The sequence below is a fragment of the Mytilus galloprovincialis genome, chromosome 9 (assembly GCF_965363235.1).
Source record: "Mytilus galloprovincialis chromosome 9, xbMytGall1.hap1.1, whole genome shotgun sequence".
Classification (NCBI taxonomy): Eukaryota; Metazoa; Mollusca; class Bivalvia; order Mytilida; family Mytilidae; genus Mytilus; species Mytilus galloprovincialis.
The window spans coordinates 73406516-73422949 of record NC_134846.1 but is presented as its reverse complement, the minus strand read 5'-3'; the positions used below and the strand labels follow the sequence as shown (position 1 = coordinate 73422949).

At 32.3% G+C, this 16434-nt stretch overlaps 2 protein-coding genes across 2 annotated transcripts in view; one reads left to right on the top strand and one right to left on the bottom strand.

Annotated features, from left to right (window-relative positions):
• Positions 1 to 7015, top strand: part of LOC143045889 (A disintegrin and metalloproteinase with thrombospondin motifs 3-like) — a 44070-nt gene extending 37055 nt beyond the window's left edge. Inside the window, exons 21-23 of the mRNA XM_076218714.1 lie at positions 1199 to 2390; positions 4017 to 4155; positions 6196 to 7015. Of these exons, the coding sequence (XP_076074829.1) occupies positions 1199 to 2390; positions 4017 to 4155; positions 6196 to 6311 (1447 nt within the window). The 3' untranslated portion in view covers positions 6312 to 7015. The remainder of the gene's footprint in view (positions 1 to 1198; positions 2391 to 4016; positions 4156 to 6195) is intronic.
• LOC143045890 (uncharacterized) overlaps positions 7010 to 16434 on the bottom strand; it is a 40574-nt gene continuing 31149 nt past the window's right edge. The window contains exons 2-4 of the mRNA XM_076218715.1: positions 13206 to 13310; positions 8863 to 9000; positions 7010 to 7320 (exon numbers count right to left, since the gene is read on the bottom strand). Of these exons, the coding sequence (XP_076074830.1) occupies positions 7010 to 7320; positions 8863 to 9000; positions 13206 to 13310 (554 nt within the window). The remainder of the gene's footprint in view (positions 7321 to 8862; positions 9001 to 13205; positions 13311 to 16434) is intronic.

Sequence of the window (16434 nt, the reverse complement as noted above, 5' to 3'; positions counted from 1 at the left end):
AAGCCGCTAACAACGGGATTTCAGATAGGCTTTTCAAAGTGCACGGCCGTTGGCGATCCGAAAATGCTAAAGACGAATATGTGAAAGACAGTATTGAAAAAAGACTTTCTGTTTCTAAAAACCTTGGCATCTGATATGCACTCTTTCGCCTTTTGTCTCGACTGGATGCTGCAAACCTACATCCCATAGAATATGTGTGTTTGTGTCATTAAGCCTTGTATAGAAAAGAAATGCTTTATGTTCGATTGAACCCGTGAAAAGAACATAAATAAATTTCTTTTCGTAATAAGGCTTAACGAATACCGTTATGCGTAGCAATTTGCATGGGTGGATTCACTTTTGTTCTATAGGTACTGTCTTTTACACGTATAATATATTTCTAATAGAATTATAGTACAATTCAACACATGTACATTTACACTGTCCAAAGTTACAGTATTTATTAAATTTTCTGTTATCATTTATTTACATGTAGTTGTGAATTGTTTCTAATGTTTGTAATTGTATTTTGTAGATTGTGCAGGCTGTTGATTATACTTCTAGTGAAGCCAATTTGAAAAGGATTGTTTTTTGCATAACACCTGCCATTCTAAATTTTTGTTCACATGTTGTTATTATGTTCCGAATGTATTATTAAACGACTGGATGCTGCAAACCTACATCCCATAGAATATTTGTGTTTGTGTCATTAAGCCTTGTATTGAAAAGAAATGCTTTATGTTCGGTTGAACCCGTGAAAAAGAACATAACACTATAATTTGGTTTGTCTGAATCACTCTTTTGGTGAACCTGAACCCGGAACAATTATACACTTAAATTTTAAAACAAAAGAAGTACAGATAATTGCATAAGCGAGAAGAAAACACAACAGGAGCAGATATTTCACAGCTTTACAATGTTGACTTACTTAGCTGATTTCAGTTGATGCATTGTTTCACCCCTCCCTTTACTTGTAGACATTCTGATCCAAAACACAACAGGATCAGATATTTCACAGCTTTAAAGTTTGGACTTACTTCGCTGATTTCAGCTTCACTTTCCCCCTCTCTTTACTGGTAGCCAATTATCTGACCCAGTCTGGATCAGTTCTGTTTGACTGATATAATCGTTCCAGAAGTGCTACGCTTGACTTCACAACTTAGTTAACAGGTAAATGTATAGCTTTAGATTTTTCATCTTAGTTTGGATGTATTTTCAGATATGTCTGGGCAATGCAGCTTACCTGGAAACAATGTTCTGTTACTTGTGGAGGAGGCATACAGACACAAGAATACACGTGTGAAAACAAAACACCTTCAGGTTCTTTCATACAAGTGGATGTATCTTACTGTGACAATACATCATCTCCAAATTATACACAGCCATGCAATGAAAAACAATGCGGTTTTTATGAGTGGGAATCTACAGACCAGTGGACCGCATGTCCGATTACATGTGGATTCGAAGGATGGCAGTTCGAAATTTTCAATTGTTCATATGTAATGGGCGAAGAAAGAGAAGTAGCTAATGAATCCTTTTGTGGCGTGAATTTAAAGCCTAATATAACTAGGGCTTGTCGATTAGAACCATGTTATCAACAATGGTACCAATGGGGATTTAACAACGAATATACAGAATGTTCAGCAAAATGTGGTGAAAATGGAATACAGTTCCCAGTATTTTTCTGTGAGCAAATTGATTCTCATGGCTTTTCAGACATTGTCAGCTTGAAAATGTGTGACAACTTGATTCGCCCAGAAAATAGTACAAAACCATGTACCCAAGATAAGTGTGTGTTTGAATGGTTTGAATGGCATTATGAAGAATGGAGTGAATGTTCTGTCCCTTGTGGAAATACTGGTTATAAGACTAGAGATTACCATTGTAAGAGAATGTACTCAAATGGCACATCAGAGACGGAGAAGATATACATGTGTGATGATTTGCAAAGACCTGTATACAAGAAAGACTGTAGTGGCCCACCATGTAAATACAGTATTTTCCGTTTAAAGTACAGTGAAAAATGGGAGGAATGCACGGCAACCTGTGGCGATATGGGAATACAGACTCAAAAGTCATTTTGTCAGGAGGTTATGCCAAATGGTACTATAAATGACGTTTCTATACATATGTGTGCTGATTTAGTATCTCTTAGTGAAATTCAAGCATGTAATAGAATTCCTTGTATAAAATATAAATGGACTGCTTCTCCATTCTGGACCAATTGTACCGCCATGTGTGGTGATGATGGACTAACATACCAGATGCATTATTGTGATATGGTCAAAGAAGATGGATCAACTCAGTTTGTCCATTTTGAATTTTGCGCTGACATTCAGATGCCGTTTGTATCTAAAGAATGCAACAGACGTCAATGTGATCAGGAATGGATAGCAGGAAACTGGTCCAAGGTATTTAATGCATGCAATCAGTCCTGAACTGATTAGAAATTAAACTTAATCTAATAATAATATGATCATCTGTTATCTGCCTACATGGATTTTTGAACATCTAAACTGCATCAACAAATTATTAAGAAAAAAAAACAAATCAAATTATAGTGTAACCTTTGTATTGCAAAGTTTCAAAATTGAATATGTTTAGTCATTTATCTGTCTCCTTTTTCAATTCTATATCCGCCTAAAGTTAAGAATTAAAATATAATCAAGGCAACCACAAAGAAGGAACGTGTAAACGTTGTTTAATAAAGAGTAATTACTATTATTAAGAGCTGTGTTAGGTTTCACATTCGTTTCAAATTAGATGATAGTGAAAAAAATGATTGACAGAGTTTTTGTCATAATGTTTAATTCACCAAAGAGATCTTGAATAAAAGTTCCAGAGGATCTGGAAATTCAATTAGAGGGTATTCAGTATTAGGATATCAGATATATTTCCCACTAACTGCCAGCTTCAATAATATTCTACTTTACACGAACGGAACAGTGACGAACCTTAATACAGGACGATTTCTGTGCGTATTTTCCCTGTTTACTATAAAAATACATTTGTGTACAGTTTTGTACATTTATGATATGAGTTTGCGCTCGTGTATATTTTTTTTTTTATAAGGTTATATATTTTGGTTCAGAATTTTGGTTGCTATGTGGTGTATTGCTTGTAAGAAATACTTTTTAACTGGAGTGACCATTTATCGTATCTTCAAGATATCATGTTGATTCGTGTTTACCTGATAATTGGTTCGAGTTAATGCTTCTGTACATTTTGAAGGATTAAACTTTGTTAGACTCGCACATTTTTTTCGTTTAAGTATGAATGGATTGCGCTATTCAAATACACAACTGAACTGGTAGCGAGTGCTTTTTGTCTCGGCATTATTTACATAATATAATTTTACTTAGGCTGATTTTGACTGTTCTATAGGTGTGTGTTATTTTGCTTTCTTTTCTTCTTTTTTTCGGTGTTGGTAGTACCGGATTATGGTTATATTCCAGTAAAAAAACTTCATTTCTAAACAGTACTTCTACGGGGGTGTTATGCTACCAAAATGGGTCTCTTAGGGTCGGTTTCAAAAGAGAAATATGACACTAAGGGAGCATTAAAAATCATGATCAAAAGCAACACATATGAAACAGCAGTATCAACATTCACTTCAAGTAATATATGAGACGAAAACGGTAAACAAAATGGGAAGGGGAATAAGGTAACATACTGTTTTCTAGCTACATAACAAAAAGTAGGACAATATATTAAAAAAAACCACTTAGTTTATATGTATTCTCCATTATACTTATTTAGAATAACTTTACTTAAAAACTTGCCGTAAAATAATGTAACAATAGGATAAAATAATATCAATGTCTTTTTATTAATGATATGTGATACCTATAACTTGCCTGTCTGTATCATAATCTTATCTATAATTATTTTAACAATCAAATATAAACAAATAGTCCAATGCTATTTTAAGTGTTTCACTTTTTCACAGAGAATGTATTCTTTCAATTTTTGTATTCTATTATTTAGTATGTCTTATTTATCTGTTCCTATAATTTCTAATTAAAATATACTTTCAGTGTTCTACAACCTGTGATAAAGGTGTTCAAAGACGACCTGTAATTTGTGGGGAACCAGAAAATACCAATGACGACTTTTTGTGCCTCGGTGATCCGCCATCAAGTATTCAGGCTTGTAAATTGGAAGCATGTCCATTAGGTACTATTTATAAGGTTAAAATAAATAATCAAAACAAAACTGAATAATATATATATAATATAATGTAATATGATGTTGTATAAAAATACTGCTAGCATATTATCATTCCTGTGCGTATAATGCATCCGCTAAGTAGTAATCTCTCTTTTTCTATTTGAAAGATTAAAATGATAAATTTTGTCTATACTTATTACGTTCCTTAATCAGGCAATTGAAAAACAACACGGGCTACAATTTCCTTGTGTAAAAGTTGATCTTAAGGCAAAAGTAGTTTGCAGATGTTCAAAAAGGATATGGATACCCAGTGTAACGACAGGGTCTTTTAACATGAATGCATTATCCGCCTTGCAAAATCACACTCAGTCTACATACGAAAATTCATGTACCAAGTCAGGAATATGACAGATGTTATCCATTCATTGTTTGAGCTTTTGATTTTGTCATTTCATTAGGAACCTTACGTTTTGAATTTTCCTCGGAGATCAGTATTTTTGTGATTTTACTTTTCAGTCACATTGTCACGATCAGAAATAATACAAAGTCGGTATAATTGCAGTTCAGATGATAATACTGTTAAACAAACGTGATGTTAACCGTTAAACTTCATTCATTCTGTTTTATAAATATACAAGCCTAAGCTGTACGCACATAAACCATATCACACTTTATTTGTCATAAATTAAATTATATAGTCTACAAAATGCAGTAAACATGTTACTGCTAAAGCAAAGGCATTACAAATTTCTAAGGAAAGAGATACCATATTCAGCTCACATGGTCCATAGTATAACCCTATGTTGAACTACAGTCGGGTCAGGTACCTTAAAAAAAGGCCAGTAGTATACCGCTGTTCGAAATTCATAAAAAGATAGAGAAAAAACAAATCCGAGTTACAAACTAAAACTGAGGGAAACGCATCAAATATAAGAGAACTACGACACAACAGAAACACAACATTAAAATGTAACACACACAGAAACGAACTGTAATATAACAATGGCCATTTGCCTGACTTGGTGCAGGACATTTTAAGAAAAAAAATGGTGGGTTGATTTTGGTTTTGTGGCATGCCAAAATTCCCGCTTGTATGGCAATGTTAAATATAACATTACACGACAGGACTACAATACAAATAAATGGGAGAACATGTATGACAGAGAAACACACGAATAATAGCTAACAAAAGCTATCAGATTGGAAATTTAATACGCCAGACGTGCTTTTCGTACACACAAGACTAACCAGTAATTGTGTTGGCTGTTGTCCATCGTTTGTGGACTTTTGAATAAACCACCACAGCACCCTTAACCTTTTTAATGATGTTTCATAGTAAGCAATCGACTAGAATCCAGGCATTATTTATTTTTAAGAGATAAAAAGAAACGAGGGCCTATTTTTTATTCTATAATCCTAGTCATTATGGATTATTGTACAGCCATTGAAAAGGAGAAAAAACTACAATTATGATAAGATCACAGACGTCATCTTGAAGAAAAAAGAAGTAAATTGCTAAATACACGAAAAAGTCACGACTATTGAAAAATTAACAGATTTTGGACATACCTACACATTCAACAACACCAGCAGAGTGTCGTGAAGTGTTAACGAAATTAACTGCTGTTTTATATTCTGAAAATTCTCATTTATTTTTTTCGTTTTTTATATTAATTATATATTTTGTATTGATTTTGTGACTTGATGGATATCCCATATCAAGTGTTTTTTTTCTATTATTTATTCATTGAAGACCGCGCACTTTTACATCAAGAAAAGAAACAAATAAAAGACAAAACAAACACAAACACAAAGTAATGCAATTACAAAACACATAAAGATACATACTAACTGTACCTGGTCCGTAACAAATTCAAAAATGGAGGAAAGTCGAGTGGCAGTCATTCTGTAGTTTTAACCCATATTTGTTTTATTCATACTATATGTTATCCTGCTTATTTCAATTACACCTATCATAATGATCTACCTGATAAATAGACAACATGTTCTTTAAATAGTAAACATGCTGATTTTTTGTTTACACAGATGATGCAACATGTATCGACAAACGGTCCTTTTGTGGAAGAATGGCTTCTAGACGACGATGTGCCTATCGTGGATACAAAGATAGATGCTGTGCATCTTGCTCAAAATGGCATTAAACGCATTGATTAAACTGTATTATATTTTTGTTTTAATTTGATTGCATATATTGTATAAATTGTGATTCTTATTCTGAATCAACGTTAAAATGAAGGATGACATAGTATAAGTTTATATGTTCTTTTTTATAAAGTCCCATTAATAAATATGCCCTGTTAATCGAAATCAATATTAGTTTGGAAAGCGCAAAATTTCTTATTAGAATTTTACATATATATGCGACAGAATATTTTAAAAAACAAAAACACAGTTCTAACACTGTTGTTTTTTTTTTTTGGTAATTAAGCGCGCACAAGAGAGAAACAGAGAGAGGAGTAACTTCTTATTTTCTTTAGTTTATAAAAAAAATCGCCGATATATTGTTTTATCAAGACCAAAAGCTACATATATTCGAATACATTCTATTGAAGTACGTTAATATAATTAAGATGTCCTTTGGATTGCGTGCTGTTTGGTGTGTTTCAAAGAGATACACACAAAATCCTTTTAATACTCTGATAAACATTGTTAAAATTTTAGGAAATTTGAGTACATCTATATGTTTGCATCAGATATGTATAAATCGATTTAGAATAAAACATTTTAATAAGTAAATAAATTTATTGTGATAGTTTTTTTCTGTGAGTAAAAAGTCTGTGATATAAAACAATAAAACCGTGCAAAAAGAAGACAAGATTAAAAAAAATAAAATGTTCTGCTACAATTCTTCATTGTCTTGTATATACGACATATATTCGATGCCTTGGTGAGTTCGATGTTTTACATAGTATTGCGTTCCTGGTTTGCGAGCATTTTGTGGATCTTGTGCTTTATAAAGCCACACAAATGATGACGTAAAACACAGAAACACACAAATCCACGCCAATACAAAAGACCAACCAAAACTGTAAGTTCTGGATTCATTTATGATTTTTTGAAATGGTATTAAATAACCACTCAAAAGCTCTGATTTGCGTAGTATATGAGATTTTCCGTGAAATAAGGCGATTGATAAGGTCAACAACATACCTGAAAAATAAAACAAATCTTAATACATTGTATATTAACCTAGTACTATTATATCAATACATTTTGTGGTCTGTCAAAAACTAGAATTGGTGCTTCGTTACAATATTATGGAGACTTGTGTAATTGTATGAGAAAATATATACCTTTTTCTTGTTTCGTACTATTCAAATTGGGAAACCATTCAAAATGTTGTTGAAACACTCAGAAATAATTTGTCACAATGTTTTGTATAGCTTTTAATTATAAGTAGATACTAAGGATATATACTCCAACACATATTTGAGCACCCAAACCTTTGTTTTATGCAGTCACTGACCATACAAAGCCTAGTTTCCGAAGTTGATAATGTGTTTTGGTAGAATTTTATATACGAATTTTAACGTTGTCCGCTTCAAATTCATATTTGTAGATTTTTACCAATTCTTTTTCATTTGATAGGGTCAGAATTTTAATCTTTTACTTACTTTGAGACAATAAATTGTCTGAAAAATAAGTTATACTAGTGTTCTACTCGAAATCTATTCTCGAAATCTTCGAATTTAATTAAACACTGTGGATCATTATATGCAATTAGTTGAATATTATTACAGTCAATCAGACAACCAGCCATTAACGAAGTATTAAAAAACATATAAGTAAGCGTATTAGCTATAAAACCCGGTCAAATCAAACAAAAAGATATGTAAACGCCATACGACTGGACAATTGGTTGTGTTTTATGTACTGTTTTTTTTTTTTGTCTTTTTGTTTTGCCATGGTATTGTCAGTTTGTTTTTTCGACTTTTTAGTTTGGATGTCATTTTGGTGCTCTCGCCATTCTTTCATAACATTGGTTAATAAACTTCCCTTTTTGAAAACTAGGACATTATGAAGAAATATGTTCTAACTCCTTATGGTGGAGTTGACTGTACACGAATTTGATCTTTTCTGTTAAGTTTTCTTTTATTCATAAAGCTCTTACCATTTCTACGTTTTTATACAAACATGGCTTAGGTTTAAGCGTTCCTGATGAAGGTAAATCCAGAAAATCGCCATGGTCAAATGTTATTTTTCTAATTTTACAAGAATTAGAAAGCTGTGTTTTTATTATGCATCGTAGTTTAATAATTCGCATCTAAATGCTTGACCGAACATATTTGATCTTAGTACTCATTCATAGCCCCTAATTGCATTCATCAACAACCAAAAGTTTGTCTACCATTTGATTTCCTGTGGAATTTTATATTTGGGCGCTTGGTCATACAACTTTCCATGTTGTTTATTGTTTACAGTGCCTAGGTCCCTGGTTAAAACAACAAAACCTGCAAATCTATATTTTTAAGTGAACAATCGGGAAGTTTGATGTAGGTGTAAGAAATTACATGACTGTGTAGTTTGATATTTTAAGAAAACATGTATGGTGAAATCGTTCATATTGAAGGATCCCAAACCCTTAAAATTGAATTCGTTATTTTTGTTTCTTTAGAACAGTTGTCACGGATTATATCAATCACTATTGCAACTAGTCTGTGTTTCGTAAATTTAAGATAACATTGAACATACCTGCAGTCAGAGAACAAATTGAAGCCCATACAAACATTTTCAAATTTTTTCCTAAAAGTCCATATCCTCCCAACACTAATCCAACTACCATCGATATCATACATAATAAGGCAAAGGCACATGCTGCTCGCTCTAAATCTAAAACATCAGCCAAATATAACTCATTAATAAAACTATCATGTTTTTGATTATGATTTATAAAACAAAGAAAATAAGACAGAGAAAATACTAGGTTTATCTTAGATTAGTCTTGATATTTAAGATATCATACATATATATATATATATAGCAATGAAGGAAAAGGAGACAACAAAAGATCGCTTGTGAATCGCTGCACTAAACATGATGTAATGACCAACTAAAACATGTAAAACAATAAATCTACATGTTACATCGATTATACTGATCATGAGTTGTTGACCTATAACCAACTGAGACAATTGGAGTTTTGACAATGAAAAATGTGTCCAATTTTTTAAACTATATGTTTTAAAGCTAAGTGACGTGAATTAAAAAAAAATATGTGAGTGTCATATGTAAATCTGACATGGCCAGTAATAAAGAAATTTTTGACAATACACTATTGATCGACGCATTTTATATTATCAAATCCTTTGTAAAGATATTTAAGCATGACAATTAGACCAAGGATAACTGATGTGTCAGACAGAACATAAAGAATGAGGCATCCATACCAGGATACTATTTAGATATTGTATCATCTGAAATATAACACAATTACTGTCTTTGATTAAAGTATGTGTTTGTGTTGTATTGACTTTCGGAAAGTTGATGTTCAACCTACATGTTTTATATCAGAAGGTTATAATTGTTTCGTGTACCGTAGAAACATATAAATGAGAGAGACGAAACACCTGAGGATCATTGACAACCTGAAATCGAATGACAACCAACAGTCCATAACACATAAAACAGAAACAGAGATTGAGTAACTAAAAACCTTCATGTGATCTGAGGGAGGGAAGAAGTATATGCATAGTAGCTCGATGTTCAACTTTGATTTTTTGAAATACTAAGGCTTTTCTACCTCAGGAATAGATTACCTAAGCTGTATTGGCAAACTTTAAAAAAAAATCCTCAATGCTCTTCAACTTCATACTCTTATATAGATGATGTTCTTTCACGAAATAATTCAAAATTTGGTGACTATGTGGAACGCATCTATCCCATCGAGCTAGAGATAAAGGATACCACAGATACAGCTAAGTCGGCCTCATATCTTGACTTACATCTAGAAAGTGACAATGAGGGTAGGTTGAAAACAAAACTTTCCGACAAAAGAGATGATTTCAGCTTTCCAATTGTGAACTTTCCATTTCTAAGTAACAACATTCCAGCAGCACCTGCATACGGGGTATATATCTCCCAATTGATACGATAATCCCGTACTTGCATTTCCTATCATGATTTTCTTGATAGAGGGTTGCTGCTCACAAGGAAGCTATTAAACCAAGAGTTCCAAATGGTGAAGTTGAAATCATCCCTTCGTAAATTTTACGGACGCCATCACGAGTTGGTTGACCGTTATGGAATAACCGTTTCACAAATGATATCGGATATGTTACTTACGTCGTAACTACAATCCCCTTCCCTTTCATGAATGTGACCTACCGAATTAGACTATTTACCGGATGTGTTATCACATAAGCAACACGACGGGTGCCACATGTGGAGCAGGATCTGCTTACCCTTTCGGAGCACCTGAGATCACCCCTAGTTTTTTGAGGGGTTCGTGTTTTTTAATCTTTAGTTTTCTATGTTGTGTCATGTGTGCTGTTCTTTGTTTGTCTTTTTCATTTTTAGCCATGGCGTTGTCATTTTGTTTTAGATTTATGAGTTTGACTGTCCCTTTGGTTTCTTTCGTCCCTCTTTTATACTTTATTTGGCCTTTTTAACATTTTTTGTATTCGCGCGTCACTAATGAGTCTTGTAGACGAAACGCTCGTCTTACGTAAATATAAAAATTCAATCCTGGTATCTATAATGAGTTTATTGGACCTATAAGCTTCAAATTAACACACGTAAGTGTGAGGTCAATAAATGTGTCGTATGATTTTTATTATCTGTCTTATATTTTAGGTAGTTGATGGGTAAGCTCTTTTTAAAATAAAATAGACATGTTCACATAAAATCGTTAGTTTTAATAATATTGAGATTTATTTATAATTTTTGTACAACTGTTAAATTTCTGGCTCTTGTTACGCAGGTATACAAAAGGTTCATCATGAAACCGATAGTTACCCAGAGGGCATTCAATGATCACAAGTCCAAGGGATACATAATGAAATTTTCATTCATTCAGTTATGTCACAATTGAAGAATAAAAGACGGGATTGTGGTTATGCAATTTTGACATATCATCTGTGTCACGGATATTCCACGGTCTGCCATCTCATAGTGGCGTCTTCCGAACTTTCAAATGGATAATTTGTACTTCTAAATTTGGTTTAATAGCTTCCTTGTGAGCCGCAACACCATGTCAATAAAATCATGATAGACAATTGGAAGTTCTGCAATATCATTTACGCTTGGAGATATATAACCCATATACAGATGTTGCTAGAATGTTGCTTCATAAATTTGCAAATCAGGTCTTATAACAGACCCTCATTGTCAATATCTAGATGAGACATGATATGTGGCAGATTTAATGTATGTGTGGCATACTTTATCTTAGTTTGAAGGGATAAACGCGTTCAACATCAGATTATTTAGTGATAGGACATCATTTATATAATTGAAGATAAAATTAAAGGATAATTCTAGCTTATTTAAATTATTTCGTAGAAGGCTTCGGTGTGAAGTCAGCCTCATATGAAAAAAGGATCAACTCAGGATTATGATGAGTACATCTAATTCACAAAGGTATGACGACCGTCCTCTAAATGATACAAACATGTGGTCAATCATACAGTATAAAGTTAAAAAAATACAGAACTCCAAGGAAAATTTAAAACAACAGTCTTTTATCAAATGGCACAAGCAAAATCTTAAACACATCAAACGAATAGAAAAAACTGTCGTATTCTAGACTTGGTACAGATATTTCCTGATACAAAAAAAAAATGTGGATTTAAGGTAGATAGGGTGTCTTCCTCCATCTTGGATTTTGAAATACTAAAAAACAAGGTCTAGATCTTTGATGAAATGTTCAAATTTTTATAGTAGTAGGTAATTCATGTGTAAGAATTTTCATTATAATAAAGAAAATGCCATGTTTGATCATATTTATGATTGTATTTTACAAAAATAAGAATTCTTTTGTTTGATTCATTTTTTTCCAACTTTGTCAAATAAGGGGAGGCAACTCAAATGCAAGGGCAGATAATTCAGATAGTGTTACTTTTACAATAGAATGTGTTAGGAATTTACCAATTTTTACATGTAGCAAGAAAACGAGTCCGGTGACCCCATTTTTTCTTTTTCTTATCTGAAAGCATAATATTAAAGCTATCTTTTCATATTTTATCTCAAAATTCTATGGTGTGGTTTGCGTTTTATGGCGGAAAAATGGGTTTTCCATGCATAATCTATACAAAATCTTGACAATTTTGAACAACCTGTAGCGTGAAAATAAGTCCGGTGACCCATTCTTTTTATTAATGTTTTTATACAAGCAGGATATGAACTATATTTTGGCAAATTATTAAAAGATTCTATGGATTATAATTTAGACACCCCATCTACCTTAACCTAGTTTTATGACAGTCGCATAAAATTCCAAATCATTGACACAATTTGTGAGCAAAACAAACAGACATTTGGGTAAAGCAGTAAATATCGTGTTATGTGTTTATGCTATTGCAATGGGAAATAGACTTATATTGCATGTACTATAACAGCAAAAGTTTCACTAAATGTACTTTTATTTACATGAATAAATTCTCCACGACAGTTATAGACAATTGTTAACACTTTTGTGTAATAAGAACAAAGTAATGATTGTCGCAAAGGGGATATTAAATTGTTAAAAATTCTTAGCTGAGTGCAAAGAGTGTCAGATTAGTAAACATTGATAACTTTTATTGGTGGGAATGTAAGTACAAACATGTATGTTGATTTAATTTAGTTCGACTTTATTATTACCATTTGGATATTGGTAGGTTTTGAAACTTTCGATCGTTAATGTTATGTTTAATTTACAAATCAACTAGTCTGGAAATAAGTTGGTGATGGCTAGATGCAAGGTAGTGCTATGGTTTTTTGTTGGTTAACTTAAACACTATGGAGATTTTTATTTCATTTTTCACATTTGGGACTTGGGATAACCTTCTAAAATATTGCAATTAAACAGATGAGTGAGAGTGAAACTAATATCTTACGAGCTACATTTCTGGAATGTTGTGAAAATGGTATGTCTCTTCCACTTAGATATTCACACTGGCTCGTTCTCATTTCTGTAATAGACAAACGTAGGCGGACTCCGGCTGAAAAAAAAGAAATATTTGTTTATCACAGCTATCATAACCATACCGTTTACCGGGGGTTGGGAGTATATTATGTTCTTCTTGACAATTCGAATCAAATAGTTACGAAACAACAACCACTTGGAATTAAATTGTATTTACTACTGTTTTCAAACTCGTTATTTCAATTCATTTTATATAGATTTCGAACCATTACTACATTTTTGTATATAAAGTTGTTTGCATCATCGTCAACTATTGTAGCAGAGATGACCCTCAATTTGACCCATTCTTAAAATAATAATAAACTTGGGTGATTGTAACATAATATGTTTTGGTAGTTATGATTTCTATCCAAAATGTTGAGAATGTTATATGTTCATCACGTGGACGTTTCTCGTTCTGTAGTAAATATCTTACTATAACGTTGTTTGTCAGTTTTGCTGAGCTTTGTATATAAATACGCAGCCACATACGTTCGGTTAGGTGGAAGTTAAATCCAAAGCTTCGTGCAGAAAGATTGCTATGCTTTTTGCACATTAAAGAGCCCTTGCAACAACTGTCTAAGTGGTCTAGATCTGTATGTGGTCTATTATACGGCAAAAGTTGTGTTCCTATCCTTGAGGCTTCATTTCCCACGAGGAAATTCAAATTCCCAACATTTTATCCTAGTGGATTCCTACTTGGTAGATCCTACCTGCTGTGGACTTTGTTAATTTGTTCTTGCCCTGAACATGCATAATATATTGGCAACTCGACGCTATGCAAACAACAATGAAGTAATCTAAAAAGTGATACAGTTCCTTTTGAAATAATGATAATAAAACTTTAAAAAATGCAACTTCTAGATATATTTTTGTTCGTTTTGGAGTTAAAGTGTTCGATGTATTGGTGTTTCTTGGGGTTTAACTGTGCCTCTCTTATTGATTTTTTCAATGTGCTGTTACGAATGTTAGTACAGTTATACAATATTTACTGTGCATCGTTGCACAATTCTTTAGACATTTATACAATATATAAATATAAAAACTATATTAACGAAAATATTGGCAAAATTTAGAAATATTTATATAATTTAATCAATCAATTTCATCTCTTTCAAGTGAGGTAAACATTTAAACTCAAGATGGAAATACTTTTTAACTCTTTTTCATTTAGGATTTCGCCATTGCCGATTTTAGAATGTAATCAAAATTGATATTAGAAGTTAATACATTGTCATTCAAACTACTATAGAGCTTGATTACATTACGAGTTGTAAGACATGCTTTTAATATCTCTAAATATAGATGTAGATGATAGAAAGTGAAATGGTGAAATGTGAGTTTACTTGATGACTGTCTGTGTATCAATCTAATTAAAATTAAATCCTTACATTGCTCCTGTTCTGATATGTCGCGCATCTTTTAAATTGGTCTGTGTATATACATGCAGCTCATCATAGAAGTATGAAAAAACTTTTTACATTAAAAAAATGAATTTGCAGATGATGTGATATGTATTCTATAAACTCTGTAAAAGTAATGGTTGTATGTAAGGGGGAAAAAACACTCTATATCGTTAAAACTATATTTCTTTCGTTTTCGGATTAAATTGTCTGGTCAGGCAAATATAAATGATGAAAAAAGACATTTTAATATCTCATGGGATTTTATTATTTATAGTTGTGTAAATAACTAAGGTCTTAGGATGAAGCTCTAATATTTACCAATAACAGATTGGGATTTACTTCTGATGTACGTAATGGACAAGTTTATCTTCTTTTTGACAGGAATGTTAATAAATATAACGAAATGTATTGTTTCTTTGTAAATGAATATAGTTAAAAAAGAACTCGTGGAAAGTGTCAATGAGACAACAATCAAAAGCCACAAGCAAATAAACACAAGACAAGTAAAGGTCGATTTGAGTTCAATGTTAGACTAGTCAATATCACATGCCATGATCGAGTCAAGATTGGAAAATTAATTTGAAAATAAACAAAAAGGCTATCAAAATCAGTAAGTCTAAGGAAGGTAGACATACATTGTGTACCTCAAGTGATTCCAGAATAGGTAGTAAAACCGATAACTGGACTATTATACATGTTGTTGTAAATCCCTCCATGAAAACTATGTGTACATCAAACTACTTAATTCTACCAAGAGAAACAATTGAAAGAATTCAAAAGAAACCAAGGGGACATTCAAAATAAGAGTCGAAGGGAAACTGACGTCATGGAAATAACCAAAAAAGACAACAAGATTTTATATTTACATTGTATCATGATAGATAACATTTAGTCGTATGTTCACTTATGTTTATATATCTTTTAGTTTAAACAGTATTTATTAATGAAAAATTACAAGATATATATTACAATGTTACATAACGTTCAAACATGGGATTCGGACACAAGTTTGGAAAAACTTTTATAAATCCGTCTCCCTAGGAGATATATATCTTTTGATTGAGTTAAGCCATTTCAATTGCTTTTATTTAAAGTGTGTCTTTCCATGTGTACTTTTAAAACGATTAAACCCGCTGCATTTCTTTGCACATTTCACTAGTCATTTTCGGGACCCTTTATAGCTTACTCTTCGGTGTGAGCCAAGGATCCATGTGGAAGATCGTAATTTGACCTACAATGGTTATTCTTTTAAAAATTGTGTTTCGGATGGTGAGTTGTCTCATTCGCACTCCTATTACATCTTCTTATATCTTAACATTTGATACAATGGGAATTCTCGGCATATATTATTAAATCCCGATTATCTGCAGGATTTTGTCCCGTGTTGAACTTGTGTTAAGCTTTCTTAATTGACATTTTCAATGTCCCGAAAGAAAAAGGTATGATGGTTCATTTAACTCCTGAAATGGTTAAAATAATAAAACGCTTCAGTACGGTATTGTAAACTTCTACACTTTTGTACAGAAATGGCAGATCTGGTGACAATTTGATGTAATAAACATGTTGGACTATACATATTTGGAGTTACGTTTTCATTTTACATAACTAGATATGAGATGAGGATTTACTCATAGCCGACATTTCACCACCCTTATCTGCTAAGGCTCCCGAAATGATACATTTTAGAAGGGTTTTTGTGCGGTTTTGTATTAAATTCAATAAGATGGAAAAAAGTTGATACCGGGTTAAATTATG